Here is a 21,870-nt window from a genome sequence, read left to right on the forward strand (position 1 = left end):
ATTATTGGATGTGTATTTTGACATGATATTAATGACTGATCATTTGACAGGAATTTTAGCGAATATCAGCGAAGCCTCCGTTAACATTGTGCCAGTATCTGCTGACTATGCATAATTGATTTTCTTTATATTTGTATCATCTGTAAAGAAAAGCAGAGGAGGAGCAGGGCTGCAGCGGCTCAGACATTAATTAACCTATATCTATAGTCTGTGCAGCTGTAACTGGTGCCAGCAGCTGCAGGAGCAAGATACACTGAAGCCCAGCTGCCTGTTGGCTCCTCCCCTCTCCATATTTATGGCACTTTAATGGACACCTAAAACAAAATGGAGGGTAAAATTACTCAGTCAAACACATTAAAAGCTGGTCTGGAACCCCGTTTGAAACCAGGCTACAGCTGCAGATTGTGATATGAATGCACTATAAATATATAAGGAAGCATTGTATGCAAATGTACGGACTTGGGGGAAGTGCTCCGTTTAATGAGGATGTAATGCTGTCAAGCACATATTTAATTTATATATATATATATATATATATATATATATATATATATATATATATATATATATATATATATATATATATATATATATATATATACATATATATAAGTCAAAAATGGTTATATATATATATATATAATATATATATATATATATATATATATATATATATATATATATATAACCATTTTTTTCCTCAACATAGATTTTTTTAGACTCTAATCCCAATCTAGATCTGTAATCTAGATTACAGAGTTAATCCCTTTGTTAAGACAATGCTAGGCCTGTGAACGGGCATCCCAGTGAATTCACTTCAGGCCATAATCAGGCATAATCTGAGCATCAGCGGAGAAAGGGGGGGGGGTCTGTTGGATTAAATGGGTTACATAACCGACATCTCAGGACGAGCCCGGAAGTCTTATAGCGTGTCACTGGTTCTACTGGTGGCTCAGTGATCAGATATAAGCCCTGACATCTTTGTGATGAACGCATTCTGTCATTTTATTGACAAGTGATCCACTCTCTGTGTCTCTGCAGTGCCAGCTCTCCCAGGCTCTGAACGGCGTCTCCGACAAAGCCAAAGACGCCAAGGAGTTCCTGGTTCAACTCAAGAACCTGCTTCAGCAGATACAGGTAACAACACAACACAGTTGGGGATGGGGAGGTCCACCTTCTCACAGGTGGTGCCAGTCTGGTTTAAACTTTCTACTAGAAACTTGAAAATGTAGATTTTCAATTCAAAATGCGAGACATTACTAATCTGATCGAAACTGTAGATCATTGGGTCTCGTCATGGTTTGAATGAATAGAAATCAATCAATCAATAGAAATCATTCATACCAGATTATTTTGTATTCCTTATTGTTACAATAAAAATAAACAATCAAAAATAATTTTTTTATATTAATAATGATCAATGCACCAGGCTGTAAAAGTGTTTATTTATGCTGTAAAGCTAACATGGAGGTTGATAGGGGTTTGACTCTCATTTAGATCCAGCCTCTAGTGGTTATTTTAGGTTCTGCAGCGGTTTTATCTTCACTTCCCAGTCCAGGATGTGATTGACATATAGTAAGGGCTCACAGCTACAGAAGAAAAAAAAGATGGTGCTTTGATGAATACATGCAACAAAAGGGGATACAAGTGTTTTTAAATAATGTATAAATGAAAACAAAAAACTGGCTGAGTGATTTCTGACTCCCATGAACACAGCAAAACCTCTCACATAGATTATATAAGGTGCAGTGACACGTTTGTGAAATTAGCCCAAGGTTGAAGCTTTTAGAGCTTCTAGGATTTGCAGGTCCCCCTTTTTCCTCGTGTGCACGAGTGTGACGAGACATCCACAGCAGATAGCCATGTCTGATCAGCAGAGAGTGTTTACATCAGCTACCATACCGTACATCAGCGCATGTGTGTGTGTGTCTTTGTTTGGGAAAGCCTGCTGCTAATGGACAGTGAGCTTCAGATAAACACAGAGCAGCATTTGGACTCCAGCAGCAGGGACAGAAATCCACTCAATCAATAAACCAAGAACAAACCATACCATCCAAATGTGTGGCATTACTGTGCAGCTGAGCTCTCACACAGCGTCTGCCAGTCACACACACACACACATTATCTGCACTGGTGTCTTCTGCAGTTTTAAGATCGGGTCTTAAGAGTCTTATTCCAAGAAGAACAGGATCTAAAAATCGGAGCTTTCCTGTGCAGAAGGAGATAAATAAACAGTGTAGAACCCCGCCTGAGGAAGCTTAGGGTAAAAATCACTGCACATTCAGGTTCAGTCTCTCATTAACCTGATGCTGTCTGAAAAGACTAGCAGACATAACACAGAGGTCTGTGGTTATGTGATGGTGGAGGTAAGGGTGGCACAGAAGTGCAAGAAGGTTCCTGGTTGGATTCTGACTGGGGGGACCTTTGCTCGTTCTCCCTGTGCCAGCGTGGCTTCTCTCCGGGTGCAGAGACACAACTCTAACTGACAGCGTTGGTATTTCCATGTGCTGTTTGCAGTAAGATAATTAATGCTGTGTTTTCATGTTGCTGCTGGGCCAAAAATAGAACAGTGTGGTGGATAAATTAACACATCATCAACACAAAGCTGCTGCTAACTGAAGAAAAGCACACACCGACTGATCTATTTCAGGTAGCGCTGTGCTGTTGTGACCCAGACCCAGAGTGATGGTGACTGCACATCAGCTTAAAGCAGCTTTATTTTGTTCTGTTTCAGGAGAACGGCGTGGAGTTTGAAGCTTGCCTGGTGGCTCAGTGTGACTCTCTGATCGAGGCGCTAACCAGACAGAAAGCCAAACTGCTCACCAAAGTCACCAAGGAAAAGGAGTACAAGCTCAAGGTGAGACAGTCCTCCTTCAGTGCTATGTTTGGATGATTCTTCTTACCATGAAATACTTGTTGGCATTCGGTGTTACTTATAAAGAGGAGACTGTTGCTATGGAAGCGTCTGATCACCGGGGAGGATGAAGTCCAATCTGCTACAGACACATCACTGTGTCATGTAGTGGGTTCAAATCTAGCCTAGAGATGAATATGGGGATCTGAAGAGTGGTTTTTGAAAAACCACGTCGCCATGCAGAGTTTGAATTCATCTATCTACTTGTATAAACTGTTTAGTCCAGGGTTGCCATAGCAACAGTGGGGTGGAGAGATTCGCAGACCTCCTTGTCTACTACTGGGGGGGATACCCAGAGCAGCGATGGTCAACCGGTGGCCCGCGGGGCCGCATCCAGCCCTTTGAGTATTACTGAATCCAGGATTAGCCTGATTTAGATTTCTAGTGTCTAACCCGGAGACACATCGACATACAGGCAGGGTGGGATCGAACCAACAACCTCGTGGTTAGTGATCACCCACTGCTTTAGACAGCAGCCTCCCCCACAACAGCTTGGCAGCCTCACAAATATATGAAGCCTAAAATATCGCAATCGCCCCCTAGTGGCCTGCTGCTGCATAGGTAGTCTATCAACACATGCTATTTTATTTATTTATTTCTACATGAGTATCCAGCCCTCATAGTGCCTGCCGAGAAAGTTGAAAGTTGATGACCCATGCATGATCTAGAGGATATTTGATCGGTCACGGTTGTGCCAGGTACACCTCTTATAGGGAGACATCCTAACTAGATGATTGAACAACCTCAGCTGGGTCTTCTTAATGTGGAGCAGTAGTGACCCTTCTGATTGAGTCTTCTTGCTTGATCTCAGACAGTCCAGCCCAGCCACCCTGCAGAGAAGTCACATTTCTGCTGCTTGTGTTTGTGATCTCATTCTTACATTCATTTAACTCAAATTTCATAAGGGTAGGGGACCCCTCTGGGATTCTGAGGCCTTGTTCTAAAGATCCTCAGCCCTATATTTATTTGGAGTTCCATTGTTCTGGTTGGGTTCCCTCCCAGGACAAACATTTCACCATTTGTTGTTGTTGTTGCGATAGCGATGGCCTTTGAAATGTAGTCTCAGCTTCTATCCCCGATGACTTTTGTCTGTTCATTATTTCCCTCTGTAAATCCTCTGGTGGGGGGGTTTTCCTGAGCTGCAGAGCATCACATGGACGCCTGCCCGGTCTCAACGTGCCCGCCGACCGACTGACCGTCTGGATGATAGGCCGGGGGAGGGAGGGAGTAGGGAGGGAGATTGTTTGGATGGAAGCCCCAAGGACAGCTGTTGTCATTATCTGCAGGCTCAGGGATTGAGATTTAGCCAGAGGGCAAAGAGCTGCAGGCTGAGGGGGTGACGGGACAGGAGGAGAACGAAAGGCTGGGATGTAGGCGGCGGATAAAGTCAAAAATCTTACACATCTGAGCAATCTGTGCCGATATACATGTCTGAGGCTGTAGAAGAGAGTGGCTTCATCATTTTATTTCTATAACATAATGAGGAATGTTATATATTAAACATAAACATACTAACCTGATCAGATCTGGTTATGTTTATGTATTAAGGACATGATCATGGTCTGAAAAAGTGACCTTACCCCGACATCCTCCCTATTAATCCATTCAAATGTGGCCCTAAACAATCCTGCTACAGATCATGGTAGTATGTCAGATGTGGCCTTTTAAATGAGAGTTTTAAGCACATTATAAATCCAAACATTAATAGAAAACATGAATGCATCAAAGCATCAAAGAATACAGGTGCTGGATTAACCCTGACCTGGTTAAATATGATTTATCCCGGATTTACACCGGCTGCGTAATGGACACATAGCGTAAGCGTAGCGACAGCCACTGTGAAGCGCTTCCATTTTAGTAAATGAGCGTATTTACACCAGAAGCGTAGCTCCTTGAGAGATACATGTAGGTTCTATTTTGGAGCTGTGTTGCACCCAAGACACGTCAATTTGCACCAACCTCATCGAGCAGACAGGAAGTCTTCTGGTTATGGTGGTACTCATCACTATGGCAACCAAGAAAAAAGTGGAAAGGCTAGTTGCTGAATGTTTCACCAATAGTTAAGCCGATAAAAGCCTTTTTCACACATGCACCATTGCACTGACCAAGCAAGCCACGCTTACATAATTGCACTTCCAAAAAAAGCACCACTAATATTTCATTACCAACAGCCACTAAAAGGTTTCCATCTATTTGAGATATGATATGATGGTATTTCTGTCAGCTCACCACCCCCACCCACTTTTAATCTGTCTATGTAGATACAGCTCTGAGCAGACACAGATGTTTGTAAAACTTAATCCCTTAAAAGCAGCATATTTTTGGTTTCCTCTTTCAAAGAACGGCCTCTGTAGTTCACCGCCAGGACCGATATATAGTAATCTAAGTACAACATATTTTAGGTTTGTCAGTTTCTCTCTCACAAATTTGTCAGTTTATTTTTCGCAAATTTGTCAGTTTATCTCTCACAAATTTGTCAGTTTATCTCTCACAAACTTGTCAGTTTATCTCTCACAAATTTGTCAGTTTATTTCTTGCAAACTTGTCAGTTTATCTCTCACAAATTTGTCAGTTTATTCTCAGAATACGTTCGGTATTGTTTTTTCTCACAAAAACCCTAATAGGCCGTCATACTAAAATCAATATATTGGTGACTGTTTAACTTGCTAAATGATTTTACAAAGTAGCTGGACAACTGCTCGGCTCGATGTGTACACTGCTACATGTGCTGCAGACAGTGTTGTCAGTCTCGTAAACTATAAAGGGCAGCTTAAAATATGAATTACTAATGGCACAGCTTAGCTAAATTAGCCCAAGCATCTTTAGCCTACAGTATGTTCTCCGTATCATCAATTGAGAAAGTGATAATAGTAGTAATAAGAGAGTAATAATATAGTAATATTCTTTATCCCTAATCCCAAATCCTAATCCTTAAACAACCCTCATGCTCATATTTATTTAGCCATAATCCAGCACCTATACTTCTGTCTATCTATGAATTGGACCTAAGGTCAGTTATTACAGCCCGAAGTCAACCAGGAAAGCTTTATTTACTCACCGAAAACATTAAAATATGAATCTAAAATACTTCTCCAAACATAAACACTTTTCCTCATGTACATTCGGTCTGAATCTGAAATAAGGCATCCGCACAAACACGCTTCAATATTTGCACCCTGGGATTAATTTCGGATGTATATTGAAAAAGCCCTTGAAGTGGAGGAGCGTGGGGGGGTGGCAGGGTTTGATGAGCTTGAAGACACATCTCAGCAGGGACGGAGGGGAAATTGAAATAAATCTGAGATTTACTCAGGCGTCACGCTTCACACTTCATGTGAGCGGAGGCAAGCTGAAGCTGAAAAGCAAATTTCCTCCTGGTGAATCACTCGTGTGTCTGTTTGTATATTTCGCTGCAGGTTAATCCCATTTTTTGTGTCATTATATTAATCTTTAATTCATTATGTAACTCCCACTAATCTGACTTTGAACAAGTCCGAGTCCTATTTATGTATTTATGTAGGAATCAATCAGTGACACGTTTATTGATTGATACGGCACCACAAATTGTACCGTGGAGTGTTTTTTTTTTTAACTCTTCACGGTCTTCATAATTTCGCTCAGACAACAGTTGACAGGTGAATAATTAACTGCGATCTCGTTAAGCGTCAAAATAAGAGGCGACTGATTACCACGGCTCCATCTAATTAACTCTCTGATTCATTTAGGCAGCCGTCGGTTAATTAATTATCTTGGATTCACGAGAAGTTTTCTGTCTCACCCTCAGATAGAGGATTAATTAGTCAGAATAACAGATAATATCACGATTGATTCCTGATTGGTTAAAATAAACCTTCCTTTGTTCTCCTTTTGTGTTCCAGTGTTGGGCGGAAAGTCAACTTCCAATCACCCGATCCACACACAAACACACACTCTAGTCACAGACCCAGGAGCGCCCTCTAGTTGAATTTCAGTACAGTTGCATGTTCTTCTAGAATAATCCCTGGTTGGTTCTTCAACTAGAGGACTTTGTCACCATGGTAACCAAAACAATGGTTTAAATTGGGACCAATCTGTGTTGATGTTTTTCTTAAACCAGCCTAAGAACATCTCCAAGCCCTTCTGACTCATCTCATCTCTGTCTTCCTCAGGTGGCGCGCGACCAGATCACACACTGCACCATGAAGCTACGTCAGACCACCGGCATGATGGAGTACTGCCTAGAAGTCCTCAAAGAGAACGACCCCAGTGGTTTCCTACAGGTATCTGACACACGGCAGGCCATTTGTTTTAATTGACCCGACGTGTTCGGCTCTCAGCACGGTTGCTCGCTCCACAGCTGATCAACAGTCATTGATCCATGCATGTTCAGGTCAAAGGGAGAAAAGGTCAAATGTAATCTCATTAGAAGAAGGAAATAACTGGCAACAGAGAACACGACTCCACACCTGCAGTGATTTCATCTCATTTCTCTTAGACTTAGCATGACACACCTAATTTACATGTCCAGCTGCTGAACTGAGTCACCTCCCCCACCGCGACACTCCTTCCTCCAGCCCGTATTTCTACAAGTGTTCATGGGGGCAGCCAAAATGTGGGACAGTGCAATTGTAGCGGTATGGCATGTAACACCACCCATTTGCCTCCTAACACAGACGTTTGAGGCTTGTGCATCGGTACCTTGATCACATGACATCGGGCAATATAATCATGTGTTTCTTTAGCATAAACGAAACCACGTGTTGTATCTGGAGGATGTATTATCGACCAAATGTGACAAGTAATTATACAATTAGCAACATGGCGCAAAACTTCAGGAAAAATGGAAAACAGGAAATGATAGAATCGTTAAGAAGAATCGATAACGTTGGAGGCAGACAATTCCGATGGATTGGGTCAGCAGGAACCGTTTCTGAGTTGGAACCGGGTCTCGATTCCCACCCCTAGAGGTGTGTCCAGGAATCAGATTTCCTGACATTTATGTGTCCTTGATATCAATGCTGGGAAAAGACAGGAAGTAAAGCCTGAAGGCCACAAAAGTGTTGAAACTAAATAAAGATGGCACATTTGCCAGTAAGCGTGATATTGCAAAAATATCGTATGGCAATTTTTTTAAATGATAAAAATCCAGATTTTATCACGATTCATTTTTACACTGAGACTAATTTGAACATTTCCGATCAAAGCAACCAAATTATTCTGTGTTTAGATACAAATACAAATACAATAGACATTTAACCAAAAAATGTAAATACACTTAAGGTAAGCCTTCTCTCAGTGATCGTTGCTTCCTTTTCCTAAAACAAACACAGTGTTTCCATCTTTGTACATCTTTGTTCCATCATTACTTAGAACGTATGTCTGTGTAGTAGCTATATGATGATAACAATAGACAACATTTAAGGGTATTAGAAGAAAGATGTGGTCGATTATTCCTCCCTTTGTTCTCTGAAGCTTCACAGAAACAAAAAATAAACCTGGTTAGATTCACTGATCTCACATTGTCATTTTCTTTGTTCCATGACATGAGATGGACATGTGAGTGTCTCTGCTTCTGGTCATCAGCGACTTTCCTGGAATAAAAGGGTGAAATAGAGTAAGGTAGAGATGGAATCAGACGCTCACACTTCCATATCATCTGAATATTTTATAAAGTATCGATTATGTGCCTTTTTTGCCGTTGCCGATGTCTAAATCCTGACTTGAGGCTCTTAAGGAATTATAGGAGGGTCTAATGTCAGCTCAGGGAATATTTGCAAATTCATTGCAGTTTGAAAAATGAAGTAATCTCAGTTTTAAAGCTTGTTCAAAATCCTCCGCTCATGTTTGGCTTTGAAAATAAAAATTGCAGCTGAGTGCAGTTTAATGTAATGTATTCATGTATCTTTTCTTTCCTGAGGCAGCGGGGTTCTTACCAGCAGACGAGGGGGCTAATTCCTATCTTTAAATATTTGAACTGCACTAATGCGAGCCTCACTTCGCGCGTCAGACACAGTGTAGCGATCTGAGTGAATCCCACAGCAGAGAAGCTGCAGGGAGGAAAGTTTCGGGGTATGCTTCTGTAACAGTCTGTGTATGTGTGTGTGTGTAGATCTCAGATGCCCTAATCAAGCGGGTGACGTCGTCCCAGGACCAGTGGGTGAAAGGTGCTCTGGAGCCAAAGGTCAGCCCTGATTTTGACCTCACACTCAACACGGACTCGCTGCTCCAGACCATCCTGCAGCTGGACTTCTGCCAGGGCAAAGGTGAGCGCACAAACATTTGTTTAGCACTACCTTCTTGCAGGTTAGTAGATTTTAAGTTTAAAAAAATAGGATTAGAAAACAAGAATGGCAGCAGTGTTAATGTGAAGGAGTTTAAGTGAGGGAAGAGTGATCAATACTTGGATTGGTGTGGTGTCTGCAGTGCTGTAGGCTCTACTTCAGTCTGTGGTGGTGAAAAGTGAGCTGAGCCAAAAGGCAAGGCTCTCCATTTACAAGTTCATCCATGAGCTGTAGGTAGCGCCTGAAAGAGCAAGATCGTAAATACAAGTGGCCAAAAGCTTGGTTACAAGCCAGTAGGTACTTGGAGAGAGAAGCCGAAGCTCCTTCAAAGGAGCCAGTTGAGGTGCTTGGATGGCCCCTATGTACATCCCTGGTTAGGTTTTTCCAGGAGTGTCCAGCCAATAATGTACTTTTTTGTGAAATATACTATTTTGAGTAGATATGTCCAGATCCGATCACATGATCAGAAATCAGGCCTCGGATTACGCGGTCGATCGGACGCCACCTCCCGATCAGTACTCGGATATATATATGTAGGGCTATCAGTGACTCTCTGGCTTGTAGTTCAGCGGCGTGGTTGACGCTTTGGGTGTGAGAGGTCCTGGGTTCAAGACTGAGCCGTTTCCTTTGCAAAACTTCCCAGTTCGGGGATGGATGAAGTATTTACAGTCTGCGGCAATTGCGTGTTGGGCAGTACTGTGGCCGTGGAAATAGTTAGTTGTTGCAGTAGATAATAGGTTCAAAGAGGAGAGAAAAATGTCCCATGACAGCACTTAATGAGCACAAAATGAGTGACCTGCCATTCGCCTTTGTAGAGAAGCCAAAAAATCGGATCGGGACTCAGTATCGGCAGATACTCAAAATCAAACCCGATCGTGACATCCCTAATTTTTGAGGTCAAGTGAAGGGCCTGGGACTTTATGCCCTATAGTTCAGACCATAATAACAACTAGGCTGCAAATATTGTACATTTCTTACAGTGACTTTGTCACTGACTGTGAACCAATTGGGTGAATCTTGATTGACAAACATAACACTGCAAAACTAGCTAGAATTCTAGCAGTGCAGCTGCAACTATTTTGGAATCAAACATGAATGCAACAAAACCCAACGAGGGGCCATCAACCTCATTCCGCTGTGTACAATTGGCACCTTCAGATAAAACCTGACGTGCAGGAAGCATGGTTAGCATTCAGCTGCTATCGCTCTCCACCTCTGAGGCTTCTGGAAGATGAACTACACCATACACGCCTAATTATCTATTCATCGGCTGCTGCTCTGCAATCGGTTGGCGTGCATGAGTAAACACGCTGTCATCCCACTTCGGTCTCATTACCCAGATGTATTGTTAATGTACGTTAAATATGTAATCAGCTGGGTGCATATTTTATTTCCCACGCTGCTCTGCTGAGGCGGTACAGAAGAGGTCCAGATTTAAGCGGCATATCTTTACTAGGATTTAGTCTTAATTTTAAGGGTAAACATTATAATTTTGAGAATTTGAGTCAAAAGGATACAAACACGTTCTATACTGCGTCCCCACTTCCTGTATCTATAGATTTAAGTAGGTGAGCTGCAGCAGGTGCTGCTGATCATCAGTCCTTGATGAACTGACCATTAGCAGACGTATAGACCTCTGTAACATAGATAATTTTGCAGCATTCAGGTGTGTGTGTCTCTATTGTGTCCCAATATACAGATGATTCTGTGTTTTACATCAGTGAAGCTTTGTTCAGTATTTTCATAGTATTAAGAAAAATCTTTTTCTGATGTAAAGTGATTTATGAGTTCAAAATGTAATATCTGGGTCTGTGCTGCGTCTTCTATTAACCCGTTGATATCTTTTTGGTGAGAAAGCACAAACTCATCACTGCCTTACAGAATATCGGGCATCTACGTTCCTACTACAGCAAGTCCTTAATTACCCCCACTGCTCTCACTGTGGTGGATTTTCTTTGTCCGCATGTTTTTTTGTATTAAAACATCCAAATCCACATCATATTTCCAGATGTGCAGGAGAGTCCATTATTGAAACAAATGCAGGCAGCAGACAGTGGTGAGGCTGGAGGTGAGATGGAGACAGAGAGCCCAGGAGGTATTTCAGAGACCTTTTCCTTTTTACTTGAATTTATTCCGTCACTCCTTCCTCCATCCCTTTCTAGCCCACGGGAGCTCTCATGGCCACCCTGGTTGGAGACTCGCTGGTCTATTTTGTCCCACTGCGTCTGCATGGTTCCTGACATAGCTCACAATAGTGCTGCGCCATGATATTTGTTCCTTGACGTATTACTCCGTCATTTTTACCCCTTTTGTTGTTGTGTGTATTCGTACAAGGGTTAGACTGATATTACTGAACTGGAGGAAAATCCTGCCTGAAGCCGGCCTTGAGTGGAAGCTGATCTGATTGATTCGGAACCTTGTAGTTCCATCTTCAAAGCACATATCAGTCTAACCCTGCGCACCACTTCCTGCACTATTCCCTAGTTAGCGTGTATCCCCTCCTCACGTAGCCCACTTTAATTGATTCCCAGCTGTTGCCCCGTGAATGAACCTGGAGATCTTTCACCTCCTTTTTTTACAATCTCCTACTTTGTTCAAAGGCAGGTGACGACATCAGCGTTTGTCTTCCTCTCTCCCTTCATCCCTCCTTGTTTTCATTTGTTCTCCTTCCTTTCAATTACGATCCGTCTCTTCCCGCAGTGGAGTCCAGTCCCTCTGTACCGGCAGCTCCTCTCCTACAGCTGGAGAAGTGCTGCACCAGGAATAACAGCGCCACCTTGGCCTGGAGGGTAATCGCGCCCTCCGCCAGCCCCATTGAGGGCTACGTCCTGGAGCTGGACGACGGAAACGGAGGACAGTACAGGGTTGGTGGTGCACAAACAGCTCTCATAATACATATGACCTAAATGATCATGCAGCTTCTCAGATCTGTTTGTGTGTAATTAAAGGTGTCGTACATTCATCATGCATTATGCAGACTACGTTTGTATGTGCTCTCCACCTGCATTTATAATGATGTTGAAATGTGTGTGTGCTCCCAGGAGGTGTATGTAGGGAAGGAGACGGTGTGCACAGTGGATGGCCTCCATTTCAACAGCTCCTACAATGCCAGGGTTAAAGCCTACAACGCCATCGGAGTGGGACCGTACAGCAAGACGGTCGTTCTCAAGACCTCCGACGGTAGGCGGCAACTTTGCGTTACTTTGCTGACTTTGCGTTAGGATAAAGACGGCAAAGTAAAAGGTGGAGAATGGAGGGGAGAAGGGGACAAATGACTCCATAACACCAAATCACTCCCCTCTCTCTGTCTCTGCCAGCCACAATAACAATGGGCATTAGAGTCTGTTTTCCGCCTGATAACCGTTTATCCCATCCCGCCCTCCCTTTGTTTTCTCACTCCCCTCTCTTCCTCCTCCTTTCTGTCTCTTTCTATGAGGATTGTGCTGCAGCTACACACAGAAGGGAAATTAGGGTGAAACAGGCAGCGAAGGCTGCAAACCCAGCATGGCTGTGCAATTAAACAGACATTTGCTGCATACACCGCGTGTGTGTGTAAATAACGCACATGCTCTTGTGTCCTGCCGATGAAGCTTTTGTGTATCCTCAGGCCGGTGCTGTAGTTGTGTCCCATATATATGTACAATTTGTAAGTCCCTTGTCTGAAGGCTAACGAAGGGACGTGTCCTGCTTTCAGTGGCCTGGTTCACCTTTGACCCCACCTCAGCTCACCGTGACATTGTCCTGTCCAATGAAAACCAGACCGTCAGCTGTAACAGCTACGATGACCGCGTGGTGCTGGGCACGGCTGCGTTCTCTAAGGTGAGCGCTACACCACACCTTCCAACTCACACACTGCAGCCTCGACCAGCTCTCTCTTTTCCATTGGTGTCCCCTTCAACCCGGGTCCATCACCATTATCATGTTATTAGACAAATCTTTTCTTGACTTTCTTTAGGTAGGTAGAGGCAGGCGGGGCCTGCTTTGGAAGGTCTGCTACTGTCAATGCAAACTCTGCGTATTGCCACTGCTGTAGTGTAAAGGTGTCTGGCCCACCTGGCCTCAAGTATTGGGAGGTTACTATACATCGCTATGACAACCACATGACACTGGATGACTGTATTCTGTCAGTGTTTAGCCTTTTAGTGTTCACTCCTGATCCCTTCCCCCTTCAAATCTCAGGGTGTTCACTATTGGGAGGTCACCATCGATCGCTACGACAACCACCCCGACCCTGCGTTCGGCATAGCGAGGATCAACACCATGAAAGACATGATGCTGGGGAAAGACGACAAAGCCTGGGCCATGTACGTGGACAACAACCGCTCCTGGTTCATGCACAACAACTCCCACACCAACAGGTAGGCGTTCACCGCCATCACACCATGTTAGAGCTTTAGATACGTATGTAGTTTGATATAAGGCGTCACTCCCGAGAGCCGCACAGCACCGTGTAATGATGTACACACAGGATGACAGAGACCCCGCAGGCTCGCACAATAACAACTAACTAACAAAGCCACCAGGGAGCACGCGCAGGACGCTGCAGGCTGCAGGAGACTTCAAAACATCTCACTTTCACACGGAGGCATCACTAATTAAAGATGTGCTTTGGCAGAAATCTCACTTCTTCATGTTGTTTATAAGTCAGAGGTTGTTACCAACATCCACACTCAGCTCATGCTCTAGGCACATTAGAAGTTGCATGTCCGCCCTCTAGTGGCAAATTGAAGAACTACAGTTCTGAGGGTGGCTGAAAGATGTACCGGTGTGTGTGTTGTTGCGTAGGGCGGAAGGTGGCATCGCAAAGGGCTCCACTGTGGGCGTGCTGCTGGATCTGACCAAACACTCGCTGACTTTCTACGTCAACAAGGTGCAGCACGGACCAACTGCCTTTGAGAACCTGGATGGGGTCTTTGTGCCCGCCGTTAGCCTCAACAGGAACGTGCAGGTCGGTGTGTGTGTGTGTGTGTGTGTGTGTGTGTCTGTAGATGTCCTCAGCTTCGCTCTGCGATGATCTCATCCAGTCTGTCCACTTCAGGTGACCTTACTGACGGGCCTGGAGCTGCCAAAGAATATCAAACAGTAAGAACGCCACCCCCACCCCTCCGAGCGCACCCTGGACACAAACCAACGACATCACTCACGGCATCAGCTTCTCCAGTAACATCAGATGGGATTCATCTGTATCTCAAGGTGTCCCACACTTCAGATATAAACACACCCTCAAAAGAATGCGAGCGGCACACGTCCTCATTAATCCAGCTCGTAGCAGGTTCTGTTCCACGCGGTGCTTTCAGGAGCAGAATATAACAGAGAAGTGATTCAGCAGGTGTGTTCGCAGCCTGCGAGCTTACAGCCGCATGAAGACGCTCGTTTGTAGCTGCAGCGCCGCTCCTTTCGCTCATGAAATATTTAAAAAGCCAAACGTTCACCGCACGTCTTTAGTCGCAGCTGCCGTCTCTCCTCTGTTTCTTAACTTCTGTGTGGGTAGGAATGTGACAGCCATCTTAACTATACTGTCCAAGTCCCCTCCCTTCTAGCAAAGTACAGAGCCAAGGAGTCACAGTGCCACACAACAATAATAATCAATAACAATAACTCCAGAGGTCACAAACAATTGTGTTCTTATGACACTGATGTGTAATGAGACCATAGACTGTATATAAAGATGGACGCCGTTGATTACTGGCTCGATGAGGAAGCGGCCTCGGTTCCAAAATAGCATCTTTTTCCAAAATGGCGGCGCCCGTAAGCGAGAGCCCTTTCAGGAGGTGCAATCAATGATTGATACTGAGATGTAAAGTGAATATGTGACTGAGAGTCAGGTCATTCTTACACCCCAGATATAATAATACATAAAACACACAGATTTAATATGGCTGAATGACAGCGCTATGTAGACTCGACGCGGTTTTAGTCCTTTTGTTTTCTAAGGCCAACAGCAGCTCGGGTGGAGGAGGAGCAAAGTGTCTCGCTGTCAGCTCTCAGTCTCTCTGTGGAGTCTGGGCTGCTCTGAAAAGTGATCTCCAGAAGTCACATCAGGTGAAGCTACACCTGCTGCTCGCCGTAGCTCAACCAGAACCACTGTGACTTATCATAAGACAAACATCACATGTGTGTAATACCGCACAGAAAATTCACATGTACAATACAGATTTATATCCCTTCTGTGAGACTGACCCGCCACAATAAGATGGATCTATGAGTGAGTCACGCTGTAAATAGCATGGAACATGTTTACACACTGTCAAGCTGTACTGTAAATACTGTTCTTGTCTTTGCAATGAGTGATGTTTAAAGGCTTAGGACAGCTCGCCCCCTGCTGTATAACAGTGGTAACAACAGGATCAAAGCATTTCTTGCCAATTGTCTTTTTTTTTTGTACGTCATCACTTTAAAACTAAAAAAAATCTATTATTTAAATCATAAACTGTCGTGATACTCAGACTAATCAGGGACAAAAATGATGAACTATGGTGCAACAGTGTATATTTTCGATACATTACCGTTTAATTTGTATTAACTATAAGTAGAGCTAGAAGTGTTTAAAATTATATTTGAACCTCGTTTTGTTTACTTCCTGTTTATAGTTTTAATATTATTGAGGAAGCATTTTAAGACAGTGGAGATGGGATGATACAAATATTTATTTATGGATCAACTAGGATGTTACGTTTTTATACGATGAAGCTAAAGCTATGTAAGCTAAGTCAGGACGAGATTTATCTCCAGGCTAGTCTCGGCTCCATGTGGCCAGGCTACTTTAGCGCCGTGTAGTTAGTTATTCTCACTGCTCTTATAGTGTTGTTTCGGGCTAAACAACAACAAGCTACATTCTTAGCATTAACCCTTTGAAGGCAGCTGGCAGACTACCTGCTCAATGACAACCAGTAGGAAAAACAGTTAGCAGGCGAGAGCTGGGGCGCTAAAGAAACAGAGCGACCTACAACAGAGACGTGCTGACAGCCCTCATCATGTTTAATCCAGTTAACCATTAAATCAGCCAGTGGACAGCAGAGGTCTGGTTACTTCATGTGTAAATAAGCATTTAGCTTAGCATCCTACATGACATGAAGGCAGCGACAGTAACATCTGACATGTCAAGCTAACATCTGACTGTGCCAAAAAAAGTTAACTTTGTTTTGTGTGCGCCCCAAACTGCCAGCTTCCATCTAAGGGCTACATTTGCAGCATCAAGTCAGGCTTTCTGGCAGCCATATTTCTTTAGGAAATGTAGAAACACTTTGTTTCCACCTTGCAGTCACTCCTGTGTAGATGTGGTATTGTGTGAGTGCTTGTACGGCATGCACCTTTTTACACCCCACCCATGAATGTGACATGATATTTACCTACCAAGATACGGTGCTGGTGGAGGGGGAGCATGTCACTGCAGTTACTGACTATTTAACTCTTTAAAGTATGTAAATAGATGGAAGTTTCTTTTGTACATTGCCCTCCTGAATCCATGCTATATCCAGTCTGTGGCCGACGAATCCCAGTTCAGATAAGAGGTTTACGTGCTTGCAGTTTGAACCACGTGCTGCAGATGAGCTCCTCATGTCTCCACACTCTTATTTTTGTAAATAACACAAAAACGCTGCTTCGAGTCAAACCTCAGCCGCACACTGCCAGAACATCACTCCTAAAAATCCACGTTCATAGATTTTCATGGTTTATTCTACATGTGTTCCTCCATGACAGTTTCCACATGTATGTACCCCCCCCCCCCCCACATCTGTCCTGTTATAGTCCCGCCCATTAATTCCAATTTGTACGATGACATGGTTTGTATATGAGAAATGCATTGTACCTGCATAATTGTAAAAAAACAAAAAAATGCTGTAAAACATGAGAAAACGTCTCTTTTCATGCTCATTTATAAATAAACTGTGATGGACTATGACTTGAAACAAAAGTCTCCAGTTTTTCTTTAACCCTTAAGACACGCGCTGTTCAAACTACCGTAGCTACGGATTCTGAACGCTGAGAAACGGCTCTTACATTCATTACGGTAACGACCACATCGCATGTGTGCCAGCGGCGGGAGTCTGTGGAGCGGAGAGTCGATGTAAAATAGTTTGAGTCATCTTGTGTCATCTTCCACAGACGATGTCTCAGAGGAGATCGTTTCTTCTTCTTCTAAACGCACCTATTTGCCTTTGATTTTCTGGATCTCCTTGGAGCTGAGGATCAGCATGCCGTTCTTAAAGCGGCCCATCTGACCCGAAGGCGCCGAGCCGGATCCTGAGCCAGAGGACACCTTCTTCTTCTTCTTGTCCCTGGTGCAGAGGAGTATAAAACCAGTCATGTCACGAAGGAAAAAGGAAATATTTGACTGTGTAACACTCACCTTTGATTCTGCTTCTTCTTCTTCTTCAGATCCTACACAAAGCAATGAATAGAATACAATATACTTTATTAATCCCTTTGGGAAGGTCCCTCAGGGAAATTTGGGATGATGATGATGATTCAGTGATTCAGGTTAACAGAGCACTGAGCTGGAACAGGCGGGTCTTACCGGCTGAACCTCCTCCTTCCTTTTCTCCTTCTTCTCTTTGATTCGGTGCTGCAGCTCTCTGTAGTTGACGTACTCCTTCTTCAGGGGCTGATAAAGGAACAAAGCTGGTGACTTTTTAAAAAAGTGCAGTAGAACGATGGTAATAAACATTTTTGTCTTTACTCTGGCTCCCAGCATGACGGCTCTTTCCTGCTCGAAGACGCGCTGCTGCTCCTTTTTATAGCCCGTGATTCCGAAGCGATGGACTTCAAGACGAGCCTGACGCACAAACACAGCTGTAGATACACAAACAAACAGCAACGACTTCACAGACGGCGGCATACCTTTTCCAAACTGAGTTCTTCTGGCTGCCCGCTCTGCTGCTTCTCTGTTGTCTGAGGGGCCTTGAAGTGACGACAGAGAGACAAGAGGAGGTGAGGTGGAGAAATGCTGACAACAGAGGTGTACCAGAGCAGGCCGCTGTGCTCTTAGGAACCATGGCCAGATCTGTGCCTGTCTCTGAGCTCTTCAGGCAGCTCCTCTGACCTCACGATCCTCATGTGCTCTAACATGAGCTGTGAGGTCTTATAGACAGGTGTGTGTCTGTCCTCATCAAGTCCAATCAGCATCATCAAAGACAGCTGGACTCAGATGAAGATCAGAAGAAATGCTTAGGACCATGTCATGTTTATTAAATAAAGTTGACTCACAGACATTTTGTTGGCGGCTGGTGTCTGCTTAGTTTTCTGTTTCTTTCTGGGGTCGTGAAACGTGACCACCTGGACCTTGTCGTCCACCCGCCGAGACGTCAAACCTGAGGGAGAGACGTGATTAACGCCATCATTAAGAGGAGCAATAAGGAAATGCTGCCCAAACCCGTGCTGCCCACCTGTGGCATCAGTCTCTGGTTGCTGCTGTAGATGTTCTGTTGTGTAGTCTTCAGCGTCACTACTCAGGTCTTTCCGTGCAGGGCGCTCCTCTTCCTCCTCTTCCTCACACCGCTTGGGTTTGTTCCTCTTCTGGGACCTCCTTTTTGGTGCTGAACCTGCATCAAAGGACAAAGGACATAATACTTAATATTTCTGTGCCCCTTAAGCAGAAAGTAGCCAAAAGCGTTTAATAATAGGACAATAATCAATTACTTTTCAGTCTGTGACACACAATAATAGAACAGCTGTCAGTATAAGTGTCACAATGCTGAACAATGATCGCCAGTTCCATGTTCTAGTAATTATTCTTATAATAACGTGCCGTTTATACTACGGTTTACAGTAGCTAACGTTAGCAGTGTGGTACGTGAGCGTTTAGCTGTTGCTGTTTTGGCTAAGCTAAAGCGCCGTATGTTTGTTTCGTACCAACAGTGTCGCCTAAAACGAAATAAAAAGACGGTTTTAGACACAACACTAGCAGCTAGTCAAGCTAACATGGGCTAACTAGCTAAGTGCGCTTACCAAAGTCGTACAGTCTGTCCAGAACATGTTCGAGGAACACACGGTCCGTGTCCTCGCTCCCGTTTGTCTTGCAGCTCATTTGAAGCTAGCGGTAGCATCAAGTTGACCCAAAATGTGTTTTATTGTTGTCGTGTGAATGACAACAAACTGTGAACGCACATGGGTGTCCTCGCACGACCGGTTTGACCCATTGCGGCTACCGTAGGGAAGGAAGTGAACGCGGAAAACGGCGGTTTACACCCGCCCATGTGAAGTTCCTCCAGGTGCTGTTATCAAGGAGCGGGTTATCCAGGCCCGGGGGCTCACAGGCGGCTGTGCTCGCGGAGCTTCCCTGGCTGCATCGTCTGTGTGTAAAGTGCGACAGCATGGCGCAGGAGGCCGTTTATTCGGTGAGTGCGCTCAACATGCTAACAGGTTAAGCTAGCTTAGCAGCGACACTGACGTTTGACATTTCATTCAAACAAAGCTAAATATAAACTCGTGTAACAACGCGACGTCGACACGCAGTGTTGTGTGTTGTTAATGTGTAATGCCGTGTAGCTAATGATTCCATTGTGGTGTTGTGCCTCAGTGTTTCCCCAGTCTAAATGCTTCGTATCATGTTGACTTTAAAATATGCGTGTGTGTGTTTTAATAGCACAGGGACCCCATGCTGAAGAAAAGAGATGACTTCGAGGACATTCTGGAGGAGAGGAGGAACTCCAGCGACCTGAGGTACGCCCTCAGATGCTACACCCCTGTTGTTTACAAAGAACTGACGCTCTGCAAGTCCGGCGAGCTGAGGGGCCTGGTGCTGCAGTCTGACCACCTGCGCTACGTCATCACTCAGGTACCACTAGACCTCGGATGGTGTTAACGTAGCAGGCCGTTTTAAACCATAGTCTGACTTTTCTACTGGATAAGGTTTCCAAAGAGACGGGCGCGGATGCTGATGAAGTCCAAGGGGAGGCGTCGGCCATCTTGGAGGAGATGGCTCACTGCCTGCAGCTCAGCACCGTTCGCTTCTTCGCCTTCACTCTCACCAAAATCTTTAAAACCTTGTTCAGAAGCATCTGTGTCAATGAAGAGGGTATCCAGAGGGTGAGTACACCAACACACACACACACACACACACACACACACACATATACACACTCACACACACACACACACACACATATACACACACACACACACACACACACACACACACACACATATACACACTCACAACACACACACACACATATACACACACACACACACCAACACACACACACACATATACATACACACACATATACACACACACACACACACACACATATATACAGTGCCTTGCGAAAGTATTTGGCCCCCTTGAACTTTGTGACCTTTTGCCACATTTCAGGCTTCAACATAATAAAACTGTAATTTTTTGTGAAGAATCAACAACAAGTGGGGACACAATCATGAGTGGAACGAAATTTATTGGATATTTCAAACTTTTTTAACAATAAAAAACAGAAAAGTTGGTGCGTGCAAAATTATGCAGCCCCTTTACTTTCAGTGCAGCAAACTCTCTCCAGAAGTTCAGTGAGGGTCTCTGAATGATCCAATGTTGACCTAAATGACTAATGATGATAAATGGAATCCACCTCGTGTGTAATCAAGTCTCCTTATAAATGAACCTGTACTGTGATAGTCTCAGAGGTCCGTTTTAAAGCACAGCGAGCGTCATGAAGAACAAGGAACCACCAGGCAGGTCCGAGATACTGTTGTGGAGCAGTTTAAAGCTGGATTTGGATACAAAAGATTTCCCAAGCTTTAAACATCCCAAGGAGCACTGTGCAAGCGATAATATTGAAATGGAAGGAGTATCAGACCACTGCAAATCTACCAAGACCTGTCCTTCCCACTAAACTTTCAGCTCATACAAGGAGAAGACTGATCAGAGATGCAGGCCAGAGGCCCATGATCACTCTGGATGAACTGCAGAGATCCACAGCTGAGGTGGGAGACTCTGTCCATAGGACAACATCAGTCGTGTACTGCACAAATCTGGCCTTTTATGGAAGAGTGGCAAGAAAGAAAGCCATTTCTTAAAGATATCCATAAAAAGTGTCGTTTAAAGTTTGCCACAAGCCACCTGGGAGACACACCAATATGTGGAAAAAGGTGCTCTGGTCAGATGAAACCAAAATCGAACTTTTTGGCAACAATGCAAAACGTTATGTTTGGCGTAAAAGCAACACAGCTCATCACCCTCAACACACCATCCCCACTGTCAAACATGGCGGTGGCAGCATCATGGTTTGGGCCTGCTTTTCTTCAGCAGGGACAGGGAAGATGGTTAAAATTGATGGGAAGATGGATGGAGCCAAATACAGGACCATTCTGGAAGAAAACCTGATGGAGTCTGCAAAAGACCTGAGACTGGGACGGAGATTTGTCTTCCAACAAGACAATGATCCAAAACATAAAGCAAAATCTACAATGGAATGGTTCACAAATAAACATATCCAGGTGTTAGAATGGCCAAGTCAAAGTCCAGACCTGAATCCAATCGAGAATCTGTGGAAAGATCTGAAAACTGCTGTTCACAAACGCTCTCCATCCAACCTCACTGAGCTCGAGCTGTTTTGCAAGGAGGAATGGGCAAAATTCCAGTTTCTCGATGTGCAAGACTGATAGAGACATACCCAAAGCGACTTACAGCTGTAATCACAGCAAAAGGTGGCGCTACAAAGTATTAACTTAAGGGGGCTGAATAATTTTGCACGCCCAATT

The 21,870-nt window shown here is 44.1% G+C and overlaps 3 protein-coding genes across 5 annotated transcripts in view; 2 read left to right on the forward strand and 1 right to left on the reverse strand.

Moving 5' to 3' along the window:
• The window catches only part of LOC114429778 (E3 ubiquitin-protein ligase TRIM9-like), a 29,587-nt gene extending 15,266 nt beyond the window's left edge, over positions 1–14,321 (forward strand). Inside the window, exons 2-11 of one of the 2 annotated variants that reach the window (XM_028398418.1) lie at positions 1,042–1,137; positions 2,735–2,857; positions 7,063–7,173; positions 9,003–9,150; positions 11,875–12,038; positions 12,216–12,354; positions 12,869–12,993; positions 13,354–13,532; positions 13,960–14,122; positions 14,213–14,321. In XM_028398418.1, coding sequence (XP_028254219.1) covers positions 1,042–1,137; positions 2,735–2,857; positions 7,063–7,173; positions 9,003–9,150; positions 11,875–12,038; positions 12,216–12,354; positions 12,869–12,993; positions 13,354–13,532; positions 13,960–14,122; positions 14,213–14,260 — 1,296 coding nt within the window. In that variant the 3' untranslated portion in view covers positions 14,261–14,321. The remainder of the gene's footprint in view (positions 1–1,041; positions 1,138–2,734; positions 2,858–7,062; positions 7,174–9,002; positions 9,151–11,874; positions 12,039–12,215; positions 12,355–12,868; positions 12,994–13,353; positions 13,533–13,959; positions 14,123–14,212) is intronic. The other variant, XM_028398419.1, reaches the window with a different exon arrangement.
• A 2,563-nt stretch (positions 14,322–16,884) lies between these two features.
• On the reverse strand, positions 16,885–19,243 carry LOC114429792 (uncharacterized protein C1orf131-like). Of its 2 annotated transcripts, XM_028398438.1 has the most exons (8): positions 19,123–19,243; positions 18,561–18,716; positions 18,382–18,485; positions 18,016–18,075; positions 17,855–17,950; positions 17,693–17,779; positions 17,525–17,556; positions 16,887–17,453 (listed from the first exon to the last, which is right to left on the reverse strand). In XM_028398438.1, the coding sequence occupies exons 1-8, from the start codon at positions 19,199–19,201 to the stop codon at positions 17,324–17,326; spliced, it is 744 nt and encodes a 247-aa protein (XP_028254239.1). In that variant the 5' UTR covers positions 19,202–19,243; the 3' UTR covers positions 16,887–17,323. The 2 variants fall into 2 exon arrangements, with proteins under 2 accessions (XP_028254238.1, XP_028254239.1); XM_028398437.1 differs by having other exon boundaries at positions 16,885–17,453; positions 18,382–18,716.
• A 110-nt stretch (positions 19,244–19,353) lies between these two features.
• The window catches only part of LOC114429904 (dihydroxyacetone phosphate acyltransferase-like), a 4,392-nt gene continuing 1,875 nt past the window's right edge, over positions 19,354–21,870 (forward strand). Inside the window, exons 1-3 of the mRNA XM_028398514.1 lie at positions 19,354–19,511; positions 19,760–19,951; positions 20,026–20,202. Coding sequence (XP_028254315.1) covers positions 19,488–19,511; positions 19,760–19,951; positions 20,026–20,202 — 393 coding nt within the window. The 5' untranslated portion in view covers positions 19,354–19,487. The remainder of the gene's footprint in view (positions 19,512–19,759; positions 19,952–20,025; positions 20,203–21,870) is intronic.

This window comes from Parambassis ranga, unplaced genomic scaffold (genome assembly GCF_900634625.1).
Source record: "Parambassis ranga unplaced genomic scaffold, fParRan2.1 scaffold_21_arrow_ctg1, whole genome shotgun sequence".
NCBI lineage: Eukaryota > Metazoa > Chordata > Actinopteri > Ambassidae > Parambassis > Parambassis ranga.

Coding starts and splice junctions, on each gene's coding strand:
- LOC114429792 (XM_028398437.1), bottom strand. CDS start 19,201: ATGAGCTGCAAGACAAACGGGAGCGAGGACACGGACCGTGTGTTCCTC. Junction 17,780..17,854: donor CCGTCATGCTGGGAGCCAGA/GTAAAGACAAAA, acceptor TTCCTTTATCAG/CCCCTGAAGAAGGAGTACGT. Junction 17,454..17,524: donor AAGAAGAAGCAGAATCAAAG/GTGAGTGTTACA, acceptor CCTCTGCACCAG/GGACAAGAAGAAGAAGAAGG.